The sequence below is a fragment of the Trachinotus anak genome, unplaced genomic scaffold, assembly GCF_046630095.1.
Source record: "Trachinotus anak isolate AG129_WGS33_773 ecotype Australia unplaced genomic scaffold, CSIRO_AGI_Tana_v1 ptg000001l, whole genome shotgun sequence".
NCBI lineage: Eukaryota > Metazoa > Chordata > Actinopteri > Carangiformes > Carangidae > Trachinotus > Trachinotus anak.
Genome location: NW_027273852.1, coordinates 4,417,433 through 4,443,988, shown reverse-complemented (window position 1 = coordinate 4,443,988; position 26,556 = coordinate 4,417,433). Strand labels below are relative to the sequence as shown.

General features: G+C 39.4%; 2 protein-coding genes across 4 annotated transcripts in view; one reads left to right on the top strand and one right to left on the bottom strand.

Moving 5' to 3' along the window:
• Positions 1–767: 767 nt before the first annotated feature.
• Positions 768–26,556, bottom strand: part of LOC139634613 (general transcription factor IIF subunit 2-like) — a 39,182-nt gene continuing 13,393 nt past the window's right edge. For all 3 annotated transcript variants that reach the window (XM_071501221.1, XM_071501307.1, XM_071501351.1), the window contains 4 exons: positions 4,985–5,066; positions 2,881–2,980; positions 1,901–2,044; positions 768–1,055 (listed from right to left, as the gene is read on the bottom strand). In XM_071501221.1, coding sequence (XP_071357322.1) covers positions 921–1,055; positions 1,901–2,044; positions 2,881–2,980; positions 4,985–5,066 — 461 coding nt within the window. In that variant the 3' untranslated portion in view covers positions 768–920. The remainder of the gene's footprint in view (positions 1,056–1,900; positions 2,045–2,880; positions 2,981–4,984; positions 5,067–26,556) is intronic.
• On the top strand, positions 19,433–22,414 carry kctd4 (potassium channel tetramerization domain containing 4). Its single transcript, XM_071501104.1, has one exon. It carries the CDS (start codon positions 20,721–20,723, stop codon positions 21,495–21,497), a length of 777 nt encoding a protein of 258 aa, XP_071357205.1. The 5' UTR covers positions 19,433–20,720; the 3' UTR covers positions 21,498–22,414.

Here is a 26,556-nt window from a genome sequence, read left to right as displayed (position 1 = left end):
TTGAGGTCAAGTCAAATAAATAAAAAAGGTTTGAACACCATAATCAGGAGTTTGTCGTTAGACGGCTGATGAGACAACCCGCTGACACGAGTGATTAGGGTGTGGTCAGATACTTAACACGCTTTAAATTTTAACTACAGGGAGCAGCAGCAGGTTTCTGCCTTGTGTGGTTTATTGTATATATAGTTAAATGATGTCAACTGTTGTCATAGTAACACTAGAAAGGTGCACCATGATTGGAAATGAGTTTGCAGCCATTTTGCTCTATGTTTTTCTCTGATTCATTGCTGCAGCTCCTGCTCCTTTTCAGGCAGGAGAAGTTGGAAAAGCATCACCATAAAACTCTAACGCTACTGAAACAGAAATGATGTTCACTGTTATTTATTTTCTAAATGTGTAGATGCCAAACTGGCATCTACAAACACAAACACACAACATAATTTACGGCGGCAGTGTGTTTATTTCTGGAATTGAGTCATTTTTATTGTCATCAACTTCACTTGTGCTTTTTTTTTTTTTCACTGTGACACAACAACATGTCTGCTCTGTGTGGCTATCAAGATTCAGCAAGATTTATTCAGAAAGTAAAACATGTAAAGTTTAAGATGGACAGACTTTAGTCACATTACTGTTCCACCATGCAAATTAAATCAAGCAAAACAGTCGACTCTACAATCATAACACTGCCTGCTTAGAAAGACAGATAGAAACAAACGAAACATTTATTTTGTGCTCATAACTTTTTTCACCCTCCTCTTCCAGACAGCCACAGGTTACTCATTCCCCAACTCCCAAGAGACACAGATAACTACCTGCATGTCTGATAGAGTATTCCCCTGAAAAACCCAAATTCCAAGTGGCAGGGGGTATCTGTTTTTTCTTGTATGTTGAGTGACCAAGCTCAGAGGTTCTTCGTGGAGCTAGGTGGTCTGCATCTCCTCCTCTTCCTCAGCAGACTGGTAGTGTCGGTACTCTGGCCTCAGTTCCCAAGTGCTTTTGTGAGCTCCCTTGCTGTTGTATGTCCCAATTTCCCTCATGATTTCTTTCAAATAGGTCTGCGCCAGACAGAGATTCACAGAGTATTTATTTCCCCACACGTTAAACTATTCCTTTGAGGTTTGGATACTCAGTTTTATACTCATTTAAATGGTGATTTCCCTGTGACTCTGCTTGTTATTCACACATTCAGCTCTGCTTCATATTTCAACCTAGACGTTTCATTTTTGTAGTTCCTTTAGGTTTAACAAAGAGGAATAAATCCACCAGAAACCTTATGTCTAATACTAAGCAGGAGCTGTGGAAGACACTCTGTCATTACAAGAGCAGCAGATAATTCAGTAATGCTGTAAGTGAGACTCTCAAACGACCACTGGGTGTCTCTGTGGAGCTGACAGACAGGCCTGCTCCACTCTACTGATGAATAACAGTGTGATGTATTTCAAGACTTTTCATAATGGGCATTACAGTTACTTTAGTTCAGTTAATTTGAGTGTTAGCCAAGTGCTTTCGGAGAGAAGCGATGGCGTGGAGTGTATTGCAGCATTTGACTCCTACTCAGCCGATGGTTACGCAATCAGATGCAATCAGAGGGAGAGGAGGACCTCAAGGTCTCATCAGCACCTACACATTGCTGTTCTCTGCGAGCTGGACTGAATCCACTGCACTGTATCGATTCATCCCATGTTTGTGTGTGTATGTGTGTGCGTGCGTGTGCGTGTGTGCATGTTGGCGCAAATTTCAGGCACAACAGAACAGGCGAACAGGCATGAACATCATGCTGTGGGCGATTTGTTCAAAATTTAACAAAGGAAGGTGGATAGTGGGCAGGTGTGTTGCTTTTTTGTTTGTTTTTTCAAGTTTTATTGTTGTGTATATTTGTTTATGTGTGCATGCTGCTCACCACAGGTTGTCTGGTGATGTCCACAAGGTCCTTAATGTTGTAATACTGGTGCTTCTCAAAGGCAGAGAAGAGCATGTCCAGCACGACCTGCCGCTCAGCCCTCACCATCTTCCCCTCAGACCTCTTCTTCTTCTCATACTCCACCTGAGAACAGGTATGTTTGTGTAGTTAGTCTGTATTTATGCCCATAAAGATTGAATGTGAAGCTACGCCAATGCTCATCCCTAATTATAATGTAAGTATTTAGTTGAGCATATTTACACTCCTTCAATTTCAAGTTGTGTTCTGATAAAGCTTGTGAACTTACAAGAAACAGATTTTTTTTAAAGTTTAGTTTCCAAAATCGAAGCAGTAAAGGCTGAGATGTTCTTTCAGTCTTAAAAATACTAGATCCTATATTTCCTTTTACATATTCTGTTTTCAAACCTACACTTAGTTTGCTCTGGTCTGAATCAGTGGATGAGTTGGTAAATTTGTTGAGCTTTCCTTATACTTCATTGCTGGTCCCGGTCAGACCTCGACTCATTCTCCTGCAAGCTGCTAGCAACTGTTGATTTCACTCCTCTAAATCCCAGCGTGCAAAGTGCACTGGGCCACAGGAGCCATGTAGCTCAAACTTGACTTTGTCTCATAGTTGGATCAAATTGAGGTCTGCTCTAGAATTAGGTTGTGACCTGACAGAGACCACTTCCTCTAAAGAGGTCACAGTGTGGTTGTTTTGCTACTGTTGCTGTGTTCAGATCTGCCCAATATGAACTGAACCAAAGATGAAAACAAAGCCTAATTTTTTCAGCTCTAAACACAGTTTATGTTTTCACAGAATGAAAAATACTGGAGACAAAGAAACTGAACTTGATGTAGAAAATTAAACCCTTTAAAAATAAATTGAAAGAAAAAATTGGCAACCTGTAGAAATAACACTGTAGGGGATACAGTAGACACACACACACACACACAGTCTTGCTGTTATTAGTTCTCACATTGAAATCGTGGTTGGCCACAGGCTTGAAGACGGTGGTGACGGCTCTTTCTAGCTGTTGTGACAAACGCTGAGGCTTGGTGGATTCTTCAATCTGCAGCCTGAGAGAGAGAGAGAGAGAGAGAGAGAGAGAGAGAGAGAGAGAGAGAGAGAGAGAGAGAGAGAGAGAGAGAGAGAGAGAGAGAGAGAGAGAGAGAGAGAGAGAGAGAGAGAGAGAGAGAGAGAGAGAGAGAGAGAGAGAGAGAGAGAGAGAGAGAGAGAGAGAGAGAGAGAGAGAGAGAGAGATTTAACTTGATCTAGGCTGACAGATGCCTGTTGGCACAAAGCAACTGTCAGCACCTTGGGGTAAAACTAACCAAATAAGTTATGGCAGCTGCTTTTCATTTATTTTTTGTTGACTTTCATTCAGCTTGACTGGGCCACTCATTGAACATATTTTATTTAGCTTGATGATCAGACACAACAGCAAATATTTTGGGTTCTGGAAATGTTGAACTATGAACAGTTATGCCAATTAATCCATATGTAAAGCTTACTGATGCATTAAGGACATTATTGACACACTTTTCTTTTCTCTCATTTATTTGAAGATAAGTCATCCTCTATACTGTATGTTAATGAACACAATATCAAAATTGTTAATACCAATAATAACAAAATAAAAACTAAAATCTCTCTAATGAACACATAAATATGATCTGAAATGTGTATCGTGAAGCATTCAGGTAACTCTTGTGTATTTCATCCTTAATATGGAAATATATATATATATATATATATATATATATATATATATTCATAACGGCTTTATCTACAGTAGAAACCCATGCTGAAGCAAAACTCTTGAATTGTGTCCGTACACACACAACACCATGACAACATAATGTCCTGCATAGCCTGTAGCCTGCCATGATGGAGGAACATTTGTCAGCTGCCATCCAAATTGGAGATTATAAAACTGGAGTGAAAAGTGAAGACTTTCCTTGTCAAGTGTGAAATGACAAACAACTTAACAAGTCTAAGTTCACTCTGTACTTTACAGTAGATAAATATCACAACCACGTAACATCCAGGAGGAATCCAGGCCAGGTGCAGACACTTGAAAAGACGCTATGTCTTTTGAGGGCAGATGACATAAGACCGTCACAAAAGAGTCTCTGTGAGGGTCAGAGAGAACAACTCTTCTCCTGCAGTCTGTCTCACTGATTTGATGGCTGATGTCACACAAAACTGTGTTTTGTGTTTGTCTTGAAATGTGTTGTAGTGATGCATCTGCCACAGTGATGCCGTTGCTATAGCAATACCATCCACTAACTCCGGCTGGAATAATGGACTCCAATAAAAAAACAGATTTAAAAAAAAAAGTGAGTGAGTGAACTTGAGTGTTTAGTGTACACACATGAACAGTTGCAGCAATGGCCCTGTCAACACGCTGCAACTTCTCTGCTCCTGCTGGAATGAATTTGCAACAGTGGAACAGATTTTGCGTCGTCCAGGGTTGAAGGAAACAAAGTCAATAGCACAGTTTTAGACAACAAATGCTGCTCTGACAGTTTGGTACATTTGTGTGGACATTTGTGTCTAACATTCCCCAAATTTTATGAATAATTCATCTGTTGCCTGTTTACTCCAGGAACACTGGACTATTACAGACGGCATGTTATTGTTGCCAGGTACATTTCATGTTTAGACTCCTACAGTGTGTTTGACCTGAAGATATACTGAAGGGAACATTTAGTTACTGTTTTATAATACAGCAGAAATGTGCTGATATTTTAATCAGCATAAAGTTTATGCTGTTATTTGGTGTCAAGAAACACCTGCTGTACAGTAATGGTACTACAAAGAGTTTTATCTGCACTTGGTAATGTGTGGTAATGTTGTTTTAATGATCTGTTGTACGTAGTTGGTAATGACCTGTAACATCAATTTGCTGTATTTTAAAGTTCATCTGTATCCTGTTATTCTAACCCAGTGCAGCTATGAGGCAACATAACATTTAAGTTAATCTTAATTGATTTGACATAATCCTGAGATGTGTTTAGCCCACTCGACCTTTTCAAACTACAGCAGTTCGGACTCAAACAACTTCAAAGTTCACTCACTTCTTCAGCTTCATGTAGTTGTCATTGACGACCGGTCTGCATTCAGCTCTGTGCACCACCATCCCCTCCAGACTGATTTCATCTACAACAGACACAGTGACTCAGCTGCTCAATCCTGATACAGGCACACACAGAGACTTTGTTGAAAACAATTCTTTAACTTTTTTAAATAGCTTGTAAATATTTTTGACTCTGAACACCACACAATCTTTGGTTCTCTATTATATACTGTATCTATTTCTTGCTCTTTTCGTCCAGATATTTTATTTTATTTTTTTATATTTATTATTCATTTAGAGGTCATACAGTGGAGGGTGGGGCTGAGGGTGGGGTAGGGTGTTTATTTTGGAAGAATGAGGGTGTGCTGTGTGTTATGGGGATCAACAATACATATATTGATAGGATGCCATTTGCTGGCCCTTCACACAGTGATTAAAGGATGCAGTAAAAGCAATACAAATTATATCACAAAAAAGGGGTAAAATTCATCTAAGATTTCTCCTGTTCCTTATCATTGAGCCAGTGTTAGCCCTGGAGGAGACCAAGAGCCCCAGTCCCTCTAACAGAGCTCAACAGAGATGGGACAAAGTAGAAGAAGGACAGCTGTTGGCTATTCACCAAACGGTTCTAAAGGGCCACTGGCAAGGAACCAGAGCGTTACTCCACATGAAGTCACACTCACAGCAGAATGTCTCTGCACAAACAGGGAGAGTCTTTATTTTGAACCAAGTGACAACCTCCGAGTCTGAAAAATGAAGCCAAAAAAAAAAAAAAAAAAATGCAAATAGCTACTCAATTAGCCACTTGAGGGTGGCTCCAAAAGCGAGTCAATCTCCATAGACTCCCATGTAAAACTGTCCAACATCACAACAGAAATAAACATGTTTACAGCCTGGTACAAAAAAACTTTTTTAGTCTCTATAGCTAATTTCCCCCTTCACAACAACTGTTCAGGTGATGAATGTTTATATAACTCGCACGTTTAAATTTTGCCTTAGGACGTATAATTAGGAATTTCAGACTGATAAAATGTCACAAACTGGGAAAAAGACAAGTGTTTTAATGGAACCAGAAATCAGTGTTTTCATGAGGGCATATAATCTCGTTTTTTGAATTTGAAGAGCAATTCACATATTTTCGGGGTATTTTTTAGCTCTTTTTCACTTGGTCCTAGATATTAATACATAAAAAGCATTAAGTCAGTACATTTCACCCTTGAACCAGTGATGGCCCACTCAGCCCTCCATAACCCTTTCACCACTCACAGCTTGACATTTTCAGCCATTACTGATTCACCTTGAATACGGTACTTTCATTTGTTGCATTTAGATTTCAAGCTGTTCTTTCATGAGGTGCTTTAGCCAATTATTTAACTGTCCAACCAACAACCTTTTTCAAAACCATTTGAGGACTGTAGAGGACCACTCTTCTGGTTCTCTCCAGTTGTTATTGCAAGGCAGTTTCATTGTTTATTTTTTTTATTTGCAAATTTTGAATCGTCTGTCCCGGAGATGGTGGAGTCCAGTTGGTGAGCGTTGGCGTTATATTGGCAACAGCTCTGTCTACTGTGCATTGTTGTATGATTTGGCATCGTTTGTATCTGGACATACAAAAAGGTCAGAGAAGCTGCTACATTTCAGATTAACCAGTTACGAAAAGCAGTAGAAAGAGAGATTGAGTCTCCACAGAGCTGTTGAGGTGAACAAACAGGCGAAAAAGGCTTCGGACAAAGGAGAAAGGCTGTCAAACTTATTTTAACCTTCTCTTCCAGAAGTGTGAAATCCTGTAAACTCAGAAAATTGACGAGGGACACATGCAATTCCCTCCCTTGTCTCCATGCTTTCCTCACTCGCATCCTTTCCTTTTGTCTTGGTCTCTCCCACTTAAAATGTGGGGGAGAAATACAAACAAAAGAAACAAGGAAAAGACATATCTCTCTCTCTTTCTCAGGCGTCATCCACTACGACGTCAGTCTTTGATGACGGAGACTCAGCAGGATCACCAATCAGTCGGCCTCAAATGCTTTGTGGCATCTTTTGTTCCCGAGTCTGTGTTTCCGCCGATGATGTGATGTATTGTGCAGATAATAATAAGGGTGCACGTTACCACAGCTGAGGCAGTTACTGTTTTATTGAAGTCCTCCCACATGACGAAACAGAATGTAAAAAATACTTGTCACTGCATGTCGTCTGTTTAAAGCAGCCGCACATGCACAACTAACCTCTTTTCAGATTGTACAGATCAAAGCACAAATAAATCCGATGTACCTCAATGCTCACACTGGATTCACAAGAGTAATTTCTACTGGCAGCGAGTATTTTTTTATTCATCAATTATTTATGTCTGCATTTACTGAACTTGTGCTTATAAAGTCTGTAATGATTTGTGAAATAATGGTGCACGGATAAATAATTTAGTATCTTATACAAACTTGTTAAAATTAGGAAATCACTAATTTATTCTAAAGATAAACTGCATTGATGTTTATTGCTTTGTTGTCATTTCTGTGTTAATCAGGCCCACAGTTAACATACAGCCACTAATTCTAACAGGATGGTAAATAAGAAAACAAAATCTAGAAGTTGGGAATATTAAAACACCTCAGGTTGGTTTGGTTCTTCATCAATCCATGATGGAAACTGCAGTGTTGTGGTGATGTGACTTCTGTAGCAGATCAATAAGCTGCGGTGTCCAGTTACTAACAGATTTCCTATTAAAGCTGTATGTTGATCTCTGAGCAGGTTGCTGCTCTATTTTCACATCTAAGTCTCCTTGTAGTAGAGGACCACTGAAACATCCTTAGTGATGGTAGAGCTGATCAGTTTCACACAGATCAAGGAACAAGGAATAATGAAATAAGTATTTATGTATTAACGACTGAACCATTCAATCCTATGGCACAGTGAGATGAGCCATCTAACTCCCAAGATGTTGTCGAGGGGAGGGCTGCAATTGTCCAGGATGGCCTGCACCTTACTCCTTGTACGTCTCTCCACCACAGCCAATGAAGCCCAGCCTCCAGCCAAGCACTGAGCCAGCCTTTTTCATCAGCTTGTCCAGCCGCCTAGTATCCTTGTCTTTTATGCTGCCCCCCAACTGCCACCACCAACCAGTACAACGTGTGCAGCATTTCACTGGATCTGAGCTTCCTTAAGAAAAACAGCTGACTCTGCCACCTTCAATATAGGGCAAAAGTATTTATGGACCAATCCAGTCGGTTGTTGAGATGTTACTGTTCTTATTGGTACTGGATGAAACATTTTTGTTTTAAGTGGCTACTTGACTCACAGCTAGCAGTGTAAAGCTCAATCTGTCCTGGTAAAAGTTATCAAAATTAAGTGCTGGTCCCTGCACTGACCTATCTCCCAAAGTAAAGGATAAGACTGTTTCATAGTTTTCCTATTGTCAACAAATCCCATGAAAAGATCAAACCCAACAATGTGTTTGCAACTACCTACCTCAGCCCCACTGCCTCCTGTGTGAGACATTAATGACAAATTTAGAGTGTAGTCCTTCTAAAAGGCTAAATCCTATAATTAGTGCACATTAGTACACATTTGGTGCACTAGTGAGTCTTTACAGCAGCAGCACAGTGTAAGTGATACTGACAAAAAACTACAACACCCATGTTTATTGTGATGAAGGAACATGTCACTCAGTACAACAGTGTGGCTCATGTATGTATTTTCACAAGGTTTTGACAACAAAGGAGCCCTGTGGGACAGAGGAAAAAAATACAGTATTAAGCTCCACGAGCAGTACTATGTCAGCAGGATCAATTCATTGTTGGGTTTCACGCTTCTCAAGGGATTCCTTGAGAAGCCTATTCAGTGTTAATCAAAGCTAAAGAAAAGCAGGTGCAGCCACGGTCACCATAGTAACCATCACATACCACCCGAGATCACGTGTCATGAAACATTTCAACAAGTGCCCAGAAGGGTCCGCGTTTAATCTTGGGGCAACAAACACTTTGCAGTACATGTCACAGATCTCACTAATGTTCATCTTCGCCTTTTCCACAAATGGATACAATTATGTGCAATTATTGGCTGGTGAGTGCCGGAGCACTTGCCAGCAACATGTCTAAAAACACACCCACACACAAGAAACATGTGTGTCCACAGCACAGGACGAATTGAAAACCCTCCTAGCCTAACATCTAGAGCTGAACAATTAATCGCAATATTATCCAATATTCAATATGGCCAAGTGCAATATCCAAATTGTAGGAGCAGTAATTTTTTGATAAATATAAAATGTGTCACAACATACCATTATAGATGAAGCACTGTGGTAATAAGGGGAACAGGCTTGTTTGGTACAGACTCCAGAATTTTTTTTTTTACATTTTTATATTTTTTTCTGTCAAAATTAAATGGAAAATTTTGGATTCTTAATAAAATTGTGACTCATCATGATCACAATATCTATCAAAATAAGTGCAACATAATTTTTTTTCCACTTAGTGTTCAGGGTCTACTACTAACTATTGCACAACATGTTGAGCAGTAGTTATGGTTAAAAAAGGTCAAGGCCTTAAAGGAATGAGGACTACTTCCATTCTTCCTCTCAAGTCTTCCCGTTTCCTCTCTCCAGTATCCAGAGGGACACTGTATGAAATGCCTTTCTAAACCAGGACAGACACACATACTGTAGACAAAGAAAGAGAACCAGCATCTGTTATGTACTGACCACGGCAAGTGTAGCTCAAGGCTTCTGTGTGTGGGAGGAACACTTGAGATAAATAGTAGATTCCTGCATATTGGCTTCACTATAAAACGCTTAAGTGCTAGAGCAATGTTATGGTCCACACCTTTAGCAGACATTCAATATCTTAATTCTCCTACGCACCTGAGGCTGCATAATACTTTATTACTCTCTAACAGTTGAAGAAAAGTCAATGCCGAGATCACACATCATCTTTTTTTATTCCACATGTTTCTTCCTTCCTCAAAACCTGTTGCCTACATTACCCAAAATGCAACCTGAAAGCTGACAGTGCAGTCATAGATTTGTGCATGTTACGCTAGTAACGAGTAATACAGCCTTAAGTCACAAGCCTCAAGCATAGATGAGAGGAAGGCTACAGAGGTTCTGGTAAGCTCTTGTCTTTCAAAGAATTGCAAACGTATCGTCTGCAGCCTCAACTGACTAATTTATCAGACATCATGCAGCTCCCAGGGGAGCAACAAAAGACTATAAATATGCAGTAGTTCTCCCCAGCACCAGTAAACAGACTTTGATGTCTAAATGGTGGACTTCCTGTTTAAGTAAAACATACAAGTGATTAACTTAACTAGTCACATTCACTGTTCTTCTTGTGCAGAGAATTTTCTCTTAGATTTGAACAAAATTCAACAGTGATCCAGGTCTGCCATACAAGGGAAAAACACTTGTTTGACTTAATTATGACAATTTAAGATGAATTAATTTGGAGTTAAAATAAATTACAAATCGAAAATAAGAAATTATTTATTAATACATAAAATGTAATGAATCTTTATCTGCTCATTATATCTTCATGACTTGTCAGTTTACAGAGAGGTAATGTCCAGTTTGAGCAACTGGTTTTATGGTTTGTAATACTTCATGTAATGCGCTATTTTATCTTTGATCAGCATGATTGTGAGGTAAAAGCAGGAATATGGCATTCCTTTTACAAAGTTATCTACCAGACATGTGTGCTTACATGTATCCGAGTGGAGAGGACAGTGTCTTGCCAAATGACACTGCACTGTATGGCAGAAAAGTTGAGTCATGTTCAACCGACAGATGACCCTGCGTTGTTTTTCTGAAGCCTCGCTGCATCAATGGATCAGCTACATTCAAATAAATAACAGATGTACATTTTCAGATTTTTACACACAGGACTTTAGTTGGCATTAATGTGTTAATTTAACATCTCCTATGATGGTCTTGTCTGAGAGAAATAGATTACCAGGTGCATTTCTGTGACTTTATCTCTGTCGTGGTACAGCTCTATGATGACACAGTGTTGACAGCTGTAAAAAAGAATTTTTATTATTTCAGGGCCAAGTTGAGTTTCCTGTCTAAAAAGTGTACATTTTGACCTAATGGTGCTGAATGGCAACATATTTGGATGTATGTGGTTTGACATCCTTGAACATAGCAGTGGCAGAGAGATAACAGCCTATATACACTTCACTGTGGGTTTTAGCTATAATCACTCTTCTCCCACATTGTTGTGTAACACACATACACATACACACACTTGCTCTCTGCCTGCCCTTCTTGCTATACCATAAATTACAGAGGCCTGAGTTTAGCAAAAATAGTGTCAAAAGAAAAAAGAGCCAGTGCAGACACATACAACTATCTACTGAATTTGGAAGCTACTGAGAGAAGATGCACAATAAGAAGAAGAAGACTAACAGCTCATCAGCAATTTCTCAGCTAAATTGCATCTCAAATATGACACACAGCCTGTTACAATGTCAGTAATTCTACCACTGATGGTGGATCTACAGGAAAGTTCAGGGATTCAATAAAACATAAGGATTCATAAGACATTAGGTGTTGAGTAGACCTATCCTTCAACTGATGTCACCATGTTTAGATCCTTCAGCCACAACGTCAATCATATAGTATCCTTCATTCAGACTTTACTGTCTACTGGTTGCAGCATGGCAACATCGGGACATTTTTCAAGTAAAAATGTCAAACATTCTCTGAAACAATTCTCAAAGCAGTTGCAGATTAATTTTCAGTTGATCGACTAATCAATTAATCAAGTAATCGCTGCAGCTTTAGTTCAGATGTTTCAAAGCTGAACATCTTCAAGCAGTTACTGCCTTTTCCATGTTTGTCTACTTTAACGATGGCTTAACTGAATTTAAGATGCTTTGTTTCCATTGTTGTTTAGAGTTGTGCTATTATCTTTATATTATTGTCTCTCAGTGTTGCTTTCTCCCCCTCTCTCTTTCTCATTTATTTACTTATAATTACCACAACTGAAAATTCATATAAACTGTATTACAAAATAAAAAGACCCCCTACTTAAACTCCACTTGTTTTGCTTGGGACAACAATATTAGCAGAAATTATACTTTTCTATTGCTTTGTACTTGTGAGACATCTACATAAACAAAATACTGGTTTTGCTACATATCAAGTCAGTAACAAATGAAATGCAGCGCAGAATATTTCAACTTTCAATAGATATATAGACCTTCAAATACATTCACAAGGAAATGTCATGCTTCTGAGATGCTCCAGCAACATTTGGCACACAGCATAAAGACAGAGGAGTAACATATTTCCAGTATCTTGTATCTTGTGGACATTAGAGGTTACTCTCTTAGGGTGCCCAATCATTATTTATTAAAACAAAGTTCTGTCTTTGAAAGAAATCTTCAGTCTTTTTCCAAGTTCAAATCTGCCATCAGGACAAACTGAAGATGCTCCAGTGAGACTGACAGACAATTATGAACTTGTTTAATTATATTTTTTATGACCAGAATAATTTTATTAGAGGGCAACTCCTCTAACAATTAAAACAAGAAACTACAACATCTGTATACTCATGAAATTAAGTGTACACAGTACAAAGTAACTTTATTCTTTATTTCTCTATGAAGCTCATTCACTGCACTTCAGTCCCTTTTCAATGTGAACACCTGTTAATCTGAAATTAAAGTAAGGGAGCTTCTCTTTCTAATTAAAGGAAATCAGGACAAGACAACTGCATTAAATCCAAAAAATGGTAATACCAGCAACCAAAATACCACAAAACAGGTGGTAAAATTAAATGGAAATCAGGAAAACATCCATTAATATGCAGATAAGACATGGTATTTAAAGGCATTACATTTGGTTAATTCTTTAAGAGTAGTGAAAAATGGACGAGTGAAGACTTCAGAGGAACAGAAAGACACAGATGCGAGGGTGAGGAGGTCAGTTGTCCACCCCCTCACACTCATCTCTTACCTCCATCTGCTACAAGGCCCTCTCCTCAAAGTCCTGACCTTCCTAACAAACACAACAAACAGCTTGCCGCCCACCATCACTGTCTCTGGATAAACTATCCCTCCCCATGTGTTTCAACATGTACCCCACCACAAACACATGGAGCTCACATATACTTGAGTTAAAGCAATATATACAAAAATACGTTACAGCCATTTACCAGCATGCAGCGTGGACTATGCTCCTCAGTACTGTAAAACTATCACTGCCTAAAAGTTGTTCCTTTTTCTTTTCAAGTTTTACTAGCCTTAAGCTCCATTTTTTTTTCTTACAATCATGATCCGACCTATTGCATAAGCTGCTTTGGTTGCTATGCCTGAGGCTACTCATGTGACCCTGGTTCTCTTTGCTCTAACATCCCTCTCCAATAAGATTTTTTGTATTATTTAAATGTTTCTCTAACACAACACTCTAACCTATGACTATGATTGAGATGTGACTGAACCCCAGTGACCTCCTGGTTATAATGCCCATGTTTGGTGGTTTTAGCTCTCAGGAATAGACTGTAAATCCTTTAGAACGCCATGGGACCAGGTGCATAAATAAGGTGTACACACAAAAACCATGAACACACCATTTCCCACACATAAACAGGTATTTATAAAGACAGATGGTGCAGTGAGAATGCATACCTCAAACCAAGCATACACATGGTTTTCTAGTGCCAGCAACAGGTGATGCTGGTGATGATGAGGTGCAAATTGAAATATAGAGTGAGACTTTTAGGCATTTAATCATAAAGCAGTTTTTGTTTAGGTTCTTCCCTGATTGTTTTACTTTTGCAGCCTATACTGAAGTATACAATAGTATACAAAACTCCTAGTACTTGACTGAGGACGAGTGGCATAATACATGGGAAAGCCAAACTAAAGGACTGGTCAGTGGTCATTAAAAACAGCAAAATGTTTCAGCAATTTCCATTAATTACAGTTAAAATACTACAATTAGTGGATTCACTCACAGGGATCATGTAAATCTAAGTGTTTTGCATTAAGTTAAACTTTTATGAGCTCTGACCTGCAAATTTACGTGATCTTGTCAGTGCTCACATCTGAGCTGACAGACAGCAGTGGTAACATGATGGTAACATTCATCTTTTGAATAAACCATGTGAACATATTGCGCTGTTAGAGGCTGAGCTAAATGAGCTCGCTACTAAGTGAAATGGTCTACAATGGTGAACAAAAGTAAACATGACAGTAGAAAGAAAATAGGAAGAAGCGGTGGGAGCTATTGTGACTGACTTAGTGGCTAGCTCGCCAGCTAACTGCTACAGTAGTTTACCACACAGCCCTGCAAGTGCAGTTATTACTTCACCAAGCAATCCAAACCAAATATTTTGCAAAGATGAGAATTAATTTCGCTGCACCACTTTCTGGTGTGATCAGGCCTCATGAAAACAAACTCAAAGTCCTGGAAAACCTTCCATTGGAAGAAGACAACATGATATTTTGAATCAATTTCATTCCTGATTTGACTACAAATTTTATTCATATTGGCAAGAGATTGTTAAAGAGACAGTGAAAATATATGGAATTGTTCATTGCTGTTCTGTTATGTTGTACCTAATCCCAAACAAACTACATGGAGAAACTGACCTTTATCCTAAGACTACAATATGAACAATATGTAAAAAAAAAATGAGACTATATGCAGAAGGAAGTTGAATACCTCCTACATACTGTGTGTCACTGAAAGACCCTGTTCTCTGAGTATTGTGTTGCCCATGTCGACCTACTCATTTCACCTGAAAATATAATTGTGAAGACTTACAACTTGACACTACAACTGATAAATTCCTTTTTATGAGATTAATTTATTTGTTCTATTTATTCAAAAGTAAGGCTTCATTTTATTTCCAGGTGTCATTTTATCCTTTATTGGGAAGCCCATTTAAAGTCTGTTTTGAAATTACCTTTCTTGCGCTCACTGCTAATGATGGTTTGCAGGTACACGTGATGAGGTAATGATAAAGGTGCTATAAATAGCCATTGCCACACGCATAATGACATCTGCTCCGCCCTCATCCAAGGACCTTGGTGATACAGCGTAACTGGAGAAATGCCATCAACTCTTCCCAGTTCTTTTCAGTGACAGGTCTAAAGACTGGTGGAGCTGACAGACATTGATATGCAAACTGGGAGTGCCCACGCACCACATCTACATACTAACTGTGGGATGAAAATCAGGTTTGTGCATGTATGCCCAGTTTGATAAAACAAAAATATACTAAGAAAGGTTTTAGAAATCTGATTAAGAGTGTATTAATGTCTTTATGTATTCAGAGCGCACAAAGACTCTCTTTAGTCTTTTTTTTCTTTTTCTCTCTCTCTCTCTCTCTCTCTCTCTCTCTCACACACACACACACACACAGTAGTAACAGGGCTTTGTCCATTCATAATGACAACAAGGAAGCAATAGGAGTGGGGGGGTGGGGGCGTTAAGTCGTTGATTGGATCTCCAAATATAATTTTCCATTACAGCTCATCTTTACCGAGCCCAGAGGCTGCTTCATTAAGGAACTTTAATGATTCCATTCATTAATAACTGAAGTGATTTTCCGACGTCTGTAACTTCAGCCCACTTGTTTTGATTCTACTGCGGATAAGCACCATCCATATGCAACAAAAAGGCTTCAAAGTCCTACTACCACACAGAGAACTGGTGGGCAATTTCATTACTAGTGGATTTCACAGCTGTGAGTCTATTTCTTACCCATTAAACTCCATTGGGTGTTTGCAAGGTTTTCAAAATGGTGCATCATGGGCTTTAAAAAGGTTAACGGGAATACAGTATATTTTAGGACTGCAGAAAATGTTTAAAACTGGTTTCATCTTTGATGTGGGTGGACTCCAACATAGTGTGTTACATAATATTTATAACAACAGAGAAAGTATCTCAAAGACGACCCTCATTCCTTCATTTTTAAAATTTTTTTTTTTTTTTTTTTTAATGTTTGACTTGCATTGACTTTGTTGATGATGACATACAGTTATTGTGCCGTGACGATTCGGTGGCAATGTCATCTTTGCTATTTTAGGATTACAATGAAAATAGCTCTTGAAATTTATTGTCATATCCTTGACATTTTTGTTTTTGTGTATGATATGACATAGCCCTCCTTGTAACATAAACAACTAAACTAAAAAATCTTTTAAAAAAGGGGGAAGAAATGAGTGAGATTCAGACAGAAAAGTCAAGAATCAAGTTTAATAATAATTGTGTTTTTAATGTTTTTAACACGTCAATGTGAAAGTAGTTACATTAAAGCTGGAGACACTAACATTTTTTTTAAATATGTGATGTTTAACTTTTGTTTAAATAAGTTAAGTAATTACTAAATATTAACAAGCGGCAACCTCCGAGGCTGAAAAATGAAGCCAACAACGTAGAGAAAGTGCAGAGGTGTCAAAAACTGTCAATTACTTGGCCACTTAAGGCTGGCTCCAAAAGCAAGTTAATCCCCATGTTAAAATGCCCAACTTTACAGCAGAAATAAACATGTTTACTGCCTGTTACAAAAAATGGTTCTGGTCTCTATAGCCAATTTCCCTCTTCATCACAACTGTATGGGGCATTAATTTTTATATAACTCACGTTTAAATTCATAAAGGCTTAAAGTTTGATTGAGGGATTGACAGCGTGCCACTTTGAGTGACCACTGAAGTCTCAGCTTCATGTGCCAAACCTCTTGACCCATTTTTGGATTAGCTTGGAGTTTGGCAAAGTCAGGCACTGGCTGGAGCTTCCCACTCTGAGCTTCAAAACTGCTCTTCAGAAACCTATGGGTGACTCAAAGGAGGCTACATCCAACTTTACATATAGTCTATGAATATGAAACCAGTTTGATGATTCGAATTGCATAGCTTAAAAAAAATCAGGTTAATATTTCAATCTGGTGTTATTTCACTGTAACTTTATGACTCATTTACTCTTTCTGAAGTCATGACTCACCGTTATCTGTGACACCATGCCTGATTTTTTGGATTAGAGTAACTTTACCCCACACACACACACACACACACACACACACACACACACACACACACACACACACACACACACACAAAAATATACAGTAGAAAGACTTCCATAATGAATTAATGATTTCCATAATTAAGACTGACAGCTCAGTGCTCATACAAGACCCTATTTAAGTGGTTGCCAAGCAAGCTTTATGACAGTCAGTGGCTCCATGTTACACCACAAGCTCTTAGAGCAGCTCTATGAATAATTCACCACCTTTAAAAGGGAAGGAGAGTCCTTGCTTGCAGCATTTTGGGAAATTTAATTCAAATGTCTTGAGCTGTCAGTGAAGAGACGCAACAGCTGTGACAAACAGATTCTCGCTGACTTTAAAAATAACGATCATCCTCAATGAGCTGGTTTTAATGAACAGTAGGCAGAAAACAGGTCAAACCTCCCACAATCCTCTCTGCTGCATCTTGGCCTCGTTTGCAATTCCAATCGAGTGTTGTTGATGATGATACCACTAATCACTTATTATTAGAAAATCGCTGCAGAGGCAGAGAGTTGTAGTCCTGGGATCTTCTCCCAGATAAACACACACAGCCACAGAAAGAAATTCAGTATTTCATTATCAAATATCACTGCATTCTCTGTGTTTAAACTGAGTTTCAGTTAAAATTATGTAACTGGTTGATAACCTGTTGCACAAATGTAACAAACCTGTTGCTAACTGTTTTGTGTTGAGAAGAATAAGCAGTCCACAGAATCTCATCAATTTAATGCTGATTTAGATCTAACTTGTTATTGAGTGGAAAAGAGCAGGGATGACTTTCATGATTGTATTTCTGTTGTATTTGCATATATATAAGCAAACATGTCTGTGTGTACGTTTTGTAATCTGAGACAAAACTTGTACTCCTAAAAGTAAAATTTTAGACCTAAATTAAAGATTAAATTTAAAATCCCTCACTTTTCCTTCTACTCACAAGATTAAGAATAAAAGCCATCTGTAAAATTTATTTTGCTCATTCTAAATGCTAATTTATGCACTGAAGAGCTTGAGCTTCTCAGTTTGATTATGAGTAGTCTGTGGGAGAGGAGACCACCCTCTGAGGCGTGTTTTGGAATGACTGTACAATTATCTCACTGGTTCTGATAAAATGATATGTTATATGAAGAAATACATTTACTTCAGAATAGGGTCATTTTAGCCTGCTGTATTCTTTGCAGCTCTTGCTTTCTTGTAATCTTCCAAACACATTTGACGTAAAGCAACTTCTCTTTGGAGTATGGGGTCCAGAAAAATATGTGGGTCCAGAAAAATATTTATTTCCTTTTTCATTTGTGTTGCTAAAAAAACAAACACAGGTGTAAGTAACCGCACCTTCATTTCCACACCTACTTTGCATGTGAACGGACCCCTGAGAAGTGGCCTCAAGTGAGATCTAACAGACTTTAAACAAGGCGAGATCGTGGGTGTAAGACGGCAGACCTGAGCATCACCAAGACCTTACAGTTGCAGGATTTTTCTCAACACAAGACACCTCTTCTGTCTGATAGGCACCTTGGTAGAAATAAGTGTGATTTGGGCAAACAAAAAAGTAACCACCAGTCTGTAGTATAGATACAGAACACTGAGTGAAGTGAGGAAGCACCCATCCATCCATCCATCCATGTTTGTCAGCCAGAGAGCAGTGTGGTACAGCTCCCTTGTTTAGTCACTGTCATGACATGAAGCAACTTTGAACCATACTTGTACTCAGTACTGTAAATCTCTGAATTTTAGGTACGAACGTACAAACTATTTTTAACAATGATTTCAAGTCAAATAACATAGACAAAGAAAATGAAAATAACAAGGGGATGAATTAATAGAGAGAAGGCAATACCACAATTAGTTAATCTATTAGATGGATTAAGATCATTTGAACAAAGATTTTGTGTCATTTTCTAGTTGTTTCCCCATGGTTTTTGGAATTTCCCCTATAGAAACACTAAGAAACATAAAATCTGGCAAAATGCAGGTGGTATCTTATGATGCATGAAACCTGCATTTAGTGAGTGACTCACACATGATCTAAGGAAGAAAAACATTGACGGAAAGATTGGGGTCGTTTAAAATTGAATTATAGGTTCAATAAAATAATTAACTCACGATGTGGTTGCTGAAGCAGCCAGACCATTTATTCAGTAAACACTGATTTTTAGCTGCACATTCTGTAACACATACACTCCCAGTGGATACATAGAAAGCATCCCCTGCTAGCTAATACAAAAACTGGCAGACTATGCTACATATCATTCACTACTTAACTATTCAAATGTTAATTTCTTCAGTTTTGAGATCAACTATTGTCTCTGCTTCCATGATATTGAGATCAGGGCTCTGGGAGGACTCCTTATTCTGCTTGTCTCTGAAGGTAGTTCTTCATGACTCTTCTTCATGAGCTGTATGTCTGCGCTCACTGTCCTGCTGCAGAATGAATCTGTGTAATGGATGTGGGATGCATGAGGATCTAAACATCTGAAGTGCCTAAATCTTTTACGTAGTACTGTACATAAAATTAATAGGCCGTATATTTCCTCACATTTAATATGTGATATTTTGTGATTTTTATGCATCTGCAGTTGCACTAGCAGAAACACCGTCATGTGAAACACATACAGTGGTGGTATGAGTCGTTTCTACCAAATTACCAGTCTGCTGCAGTTCCCCGAGGGGGCCTAGAGGCCAAAGCACAGGCCAATTCAAAATGTGTCCTTCATGACCAGACCACCATCGACTGTAATTGGTCCATTTCCTCCACAGGGACCCAGAGCCACACACACACACACACACACACGAACGCATGCACAAACACACAAACAAACAAACAAATCAATGCACAGGCAACATTTGCTAAAACAGAGGACTGCTTGTTAGTCTGCAAAAGAGAAAATAGGATTTTTACACAAATGCATTTCCTGTTGCTTTCATTTACAGAAGTAAGCCTACTTATCTCTGTCATAACCAGAGATGAGACAGACAGAGGATGCCAGTAAACCGCTGAATTAAACTGGATTCCTTTTCAAACAGATTCCAGTTCACATGAAGTGCTGTGTGGTAAACAGATGGATTTGGCTGCAAAAGGAGTTTCATATTCAGACTCACACAATCTGCGACAGTTTCACACCATTAAAATGATGGAAGCAACCCCCCCTCCATCTGGTGACAGGAGGGAATGTGTGTGTGTGCGCGTCCGTGCATGCATGTGTGTGTGTTAATTGCTAGAGCTCAGCTCCACACCTTTTTTATCACAGATAATTAGGGAAAGAGAGCAAGCGAGAAAAAGCTCCTGGAGTCTTCAGTTGTTTGCTCACTCTCTCTCCTCCCTGCATGTGACGCTGTGTGCCCACCCACTCCTAAGGGGGGGGGGGGGGGGGGGGGGGGGGGAGTGTGTGTGAGAGAGAGAAACAGAGAGAGAGAGAGAGCAAGAGAGAGAGAGAGAGAGAGAGGAGGAGGGACACCGAGCAGCAAAGAGAGCCAGTCTGTTTTCAGCTCCCAGTTCACTGTAGCTCTTCTGCCAGACAGGACTCACCCATTCACCATCACATGGTCTCAAACACATTCACTCTCACTACACGACAGCTGACAACACCTTTTCATTTTCTCGAGAGCAACACAAACTCACACAGCCAGATCCAAAAGAAGGGGAAAAACAGGCTCGATTTTCAGTGCATACAGACACGCAAATACCAGCTCTGAGGAGGCTGGGTTGAGGCTGGAGACGGTGACTGGAGAATGGAATGGAACCTCAGAAGGATGGAAAGTGAACTGAGGCACATCAACCCAGACCTGCTGCAGCCCAGCAAGAGCTTCAAGAAGCCCTCCTCAGGCACCATCACCCTCAACGTAGGGGGGTTCCTGTACACTGCCCACCGAACCACCCTTGCCAAGCACCAGGGGTCCTTTCTAGAAGAGTTGGCCAACGGTAAGAAGCCGGTTCAGCACACTGACTCCATGGGCAACCCATTCATTGATAGAGATGGTCCAGTTTTTCGCCATGTGCTCAACTACCTACGAACCGGAGAGCTCCAGCTGCCTGACGATTTCCGGGAGGCGGGCCTGCTGCGACGGGAGGCCAATTTTTACCATCTGACTGAACTGGTGGAGGCCGTGGTCGACTGGGAAAGTCAGAGGGCAGCCCTACGCGAACCCGCCTTCTTGGAGGTGACGGATAGCCACGAGAGGTCGCAGGGCCTCAAGGTGTACTGCAGTGACCCCGGCTTCATTGACAAGGTCAAAGGGCGGCTGGTGCAGATCTCCAAGAGCCGCCTGGATGGCTTTCCAGAAGAATTTGTGGTGTCATCCAACGTGATCCAGTTCCGACACTTCATCAAGTCGGAGCCCGGCTCCCGGCTCGTTCTGAAGGAGGACAGCACATTCTTGTGCACGCTTGACTGTCTGAAACTAGAGACAGTGATGCTAGCACTGAGATCAGGCTTCAAGCTGGTCACCAGTCTCGACAGCAGCAAAGGCTCCGTGGTGGCGGCTGAGGCCCTGCACTTTGTCAAGTAGGATGCAAGCAAAAAGAGAGAGGAAGAGAGGGGGAGGCAGAGAGAGAAAAGAACAGTGCCTCATTCCATATCCACCGTGCTAATGTAAGGTATTGGCTTGAAGATCTTGTAACATGTAATGTGTCGTGGGTGGGAGAAGGAGAATGGGGGGTTAGACTGTCTAGCAGGGGAGTGTTTATATCTTAACTGCACAATGTTGGCTTACAAAAACAGGATTTGATAAGTTTTGGGTGAGTTTTATCAAGAGAATGGCATGTTGACATCAACCTTTGCACTGCTTTGTAAGCTAATATAAAAGTAGATCAACTTAGCATTTATAGTATCTAAATCAGATGTGATGAGATGCCATTCAAAAAGTATCTGTAATTTGAAAGACAAGCCAACTGTGAATCCTTCCACAGAGAAGACGTAGGGATCAAACTGAGATTCTGAACATCAACAGCTTTACCAGTGGATTTGCCTCTGTATGAGAACTGCTTCTGCTGCTTTGTCAACAGCTGCAAAAGCCTTCAAAACCAGCCGTGATGTGCACTGTTGTGCCATTCAGCTTTTACTACAGTCTGTGCGTGTGGGTGTGTGTTGCTGTACACTGTGTGTGCTGTGTTTAGTTGGTTTAATAGCTTGTGTTTAGTTTATTAGCCTTTCTGGTGCCTGGAGGGAAAACAACAGCGCACTGACGTTTTTCTGGTTGTACTAACAAACTTCACATCCAAATCACTCTGAAGCAACATAAACTGTTTCCCACATCATATCAACAAGTTGAATTTAAGTGCAAAGAACCGTGATTATTGTAAGGGCTTTGAATCTAGCATGATGCATGTGCACTAAATAAACTGTGTTTGTTAGTGCTGTGAGCCTCTGTGAAGCCAGTGCCACAACAATGTGAACATTTTACAAATAAAAGTGACAGTGAAATTATTGGTTTTAAGTGTTTTGTCTGGAAATGTCTGTGCACAGTTTAATGCTACTGCTTGATGTAGCAAGCCAATCACATACTGCAGATAATATATATTTAGTGTTAAGAAGTTACTTTGCATAATTTATGCATAATTTACACATATATACAGCCAGTCTTAGAAATGTGCTGAGTATTTTGCTTGTATCCAGCAGCATAAAAGATATACTAATAACTACTAAATCCTGGCCCACCTGAATTTGCAATTTGCACAGTGTGTAACTGTTAAACCACCTGACAGGGGCATTATAAGGGTTAAGTTTCAAGAAACCTCTGATTAATTCAGTTATCAATTAAGTATATACAAATATAACTATGAATTTCAGTTGAGGAAAGAAAGCTTATGATACAAACATGAAGAGTTTTACAAAAGTATTGCACTTCTGTGTGGATATATTTTGGGTTGCACTAGAAAGTTGAAGCCAGACCAAACTAGATGGTGAAATTTTCTTCTCATTTTGTCCCATCCCAGGACTTTTATTGTCGCTGATCCTGTCTTGAAATTATTATTTCTAGCAAAGTCTGCAACTAGAGAAAACATAAACACAACAATCAACACTTGTCACCCTGACATCACTGTTGGTGCAACAGAGTTGCACGTCGGTGTCACTGTGTCTGTGAGTGTCAGTCAGAAAGTCAGTGAAACAATTATTTTTAGGCTGGTGTTAAGTTCATCTTTAAAGTGATACTGTTGATGACTTTGCATTGAATGTCTAGTAATCTGGCCTTTTATTTTCTGAATAATCAATCATCAACTAGTGTCTTGAGGGAATCCTGCAGGACCAATCAGCTTTTCCAGCTTGACAAAGCTTGTTGTGTGACTGATTTTTTAATAATCAGTAGTAGTTATTAAATCAATCTGTTAAAAAAAAAAAAAAGGAAAGGAAAAGCACTGACACTCACAATTGTCATGCAACAATATCTGAGACTGAGCTGAAAACCACCTGCTTTAACGAGAGACATAGAAAGGTGGTACTGGCTTACTGCCACCACAGTGCAGCAACTCCACCTGCAGAAGCCTTTAGGGAGTCCTTTCAAAATCTCCCAGATCCAATAACGATATTTGGTGTTTTAAAAAGTAGGGCAATCTGAGATAAATCCTGCCCCTTCCCCTCAAGGAAGACCTCTTTTTATCTCTCTGCATTGCACTCTGATGTGTGTCATCATCAACATTATTAGTACTACAGTTTTTTTTCTGAGAAATGAGCAATGTAATTATTTCCAATTCAAATTTCAGTAATATTATGGTTGTCAATGGTGATAATGTTTGTTATGCCCCCTCTTAATATGAGTTGAATTAATTGAAGAATGTGTTTATTTCCCTCTCCAAATTTGTTTTTGTGATGGTTAGTCTCCCTATTTAAGTTGATGCAGGAAGGCTCTGAGCTTCTAATAAACTTGATGAACTAGTTCAGACAAAAATAAAGGAACACAAGGAATTACAATTAGTTTTGACAATAATGACAGACAGTGGCACAGACAGTAAATAAATCAATGAATTAATAAAATAAAGAGATGACTCATGTTCTGGTAACAAAAATCTAATGAAAAGTTCAAATACCTTCCCCTAAATTAAATCAATAAGTAGACAATAGCATAATTAAAAGGGTACTGCAGTAATAAATGCACTTCCACATAGGTAGAGATATGCAAGAGACACATTTAAACAACAGTCGACATAGAGACAGAGATATCATAATTTTTAGTCTCTAATATGAGTTCAGCTACAAAAATGCTCACATTTGGCATAATGCAATTGAACTGTACCTTAAACAGACTTCCTGTGCCTGATAAATGCCAGGTAGATGCTAACATCTTTCAAAAGGTTTTCACAGACTTTTGAAAAGCACCCTCAGAGATACAGAGGACGTTATACAATTATTTTCAAAGGTTGAGTATGGCTCTTCTTGACAATATCACATTAAATCCATTAATACCTGGCCAGGCACATGCCATAAATCAATTGGTTGATTATACTGGGTCACAAAAAACACTATATACTGTGCAATGGCTGTGTTTAAGGCTGGAAAAGCTGCTTTGGCAGTAGATGACAATGCCAGTGCCAGAGCAAATGCAAAATAAATCTCGGGTGCTTTATGTCCAAACAATGTGAAGCAGGGCTGCGTCAAGATCCATTTATGGAAACTGGTGGGAGTGGAAATGTTAAAATGTATTAATTCCAAACACTGAAATTCATTAATCTCCTCCAGAGTTTATTCCTGCCACAGAGAAAAACCCTCTGTAAAACAATTTAATTTGCCTCTTGCTGGAACTTCAACTATGCAGCGTTGCCTTGTACACCTTTAAGTTTCCAAGTCGAGACCAACAATCAGCCACCTTTGAATTAACAGCATATCTCACTTTACATCTAACTTCCCCCTCCATGGCGACTGTAACCATCTGCTCCAAACCGTCAGCCCAGCAGCCACCACCCCCATCATGACTCATACACCCACATCACCCTGTGACATCAGGCAAGCTTCATCCAAAAGCCCACTCCTCACAAACACAGACAACAAACATACAACGCACACAAAACACCATGTGCGGCAAACAAAATGTGAGGAGGTAAACTCAGTGAACCTGTGCTGTTCAGATGTCATCCCTAGCACTGATACTAAAGTGTCAACGACATCAAGCCTGAGGCCTTTTAATTGCAGATCAGCTTCATGCATTTTTTATGACAGTGACTGGTTTACTTATAAGTCCCAGGTAAAAGTGATCCACACCTCATCAAAAGCAAGCAAAGGACAATGAGGGGGGCAGATGGAGCGGGTGGTGAAAGAGGAGAGAGGTGGTAACAGCAGTGACAAAAGCTCAAACCATACCACCATCAACAGTCTCATCTCTTTCTTTTCACCTGTTGCCAGGCAAACTCAACTCCTACATCATACACTCAGCAAGCTGCTCTTTCTTTCTCTCTAACACACCCCTCCTTATCGTGATGCCTTAGATGTGTGGTGCTGCTCGCCCAGAAAATGAGTAACATACCTCAGATTTTCAACATTCAACTTCAGAAAGAGAGGCAATAGCAAGAGGAGGAGGAGGGGAGAGACAGGGTGATGAAGTGGAGGAGGAGGGGAGGTCAGGCCTCGTCCACTTCCACTCTCAGCTCAGACAAAAGAGGCAGCAGCAACCATTATACAAATACAAAAAAAGAGATGAGAAACAGATGCAGAGAATCAGGGGGGCAAAATATTCATATTTTTCCATTGAAGTGGGCCATAGCTGCTAATATTTTAAATCTGAGCTTTTTCATACCAGACATACAAAAAAAACAAGTGTTTCCTGTTTTCTAGGAACAAATCATCTTCAGTGCATATTGTGCAACTGGACAAAAAAGGTAATTTGTTTTCCTTATCAAGGAAATGATGTGATTATAATGAATTAAATCTTACCATAAAGTATTAGTATAATGTTGATGAATTATACAATTTAAATCTGTGACAGATTAGACAACATCCAATTTAAAGTTAAATATAACAATATTTTTCTGATACATTTAACTGTGATTTGGATCATGACAGTAGGGCTGAAACCATTATTTCATTAATAATAACCACCCATTTCTTTCAACTGATTATTTGATGCACAAAATGTTAATAAAATGTGTAGTATAATGAAAAATATCCATCACAATTTCCCAGAGTCTGACATGATGTCTTCAAATTGCTTGTTCTGTTCAACTAACAATAAAAAGCCCCAAAATATGCTATTATTTATCACTTAAGACAAAGAAATGCTGCAAATCCTCTCCTGAGAAGCTAAATCTAGGTAATTTTTGGCATTCTTGCTTAAAACTAATGACTTAAATTATTAATCATTAATTAAAGTAGTTAAGGATTTATTCTCTGCAATAAACAAATAATTTCAGCTCTAAAAAACTGTAGAAAAACAGAAATAAAGACAATGCAAGTAGTAAAGAGAAGACCAGAGGCAGAAAGATACAAGTAGGATTTCCAGCAGAGGTGGAGGAAGAAATCACAGCCAACCTGCCCTCCACCTTCCTACTGTATGTGTGAAAGTGGTAATCAACACGCTTTACCACAGCATGACATTAGAGGCTAGAGTGTATGCAGGTGGCAGTGTGTGCATTATGTGCATC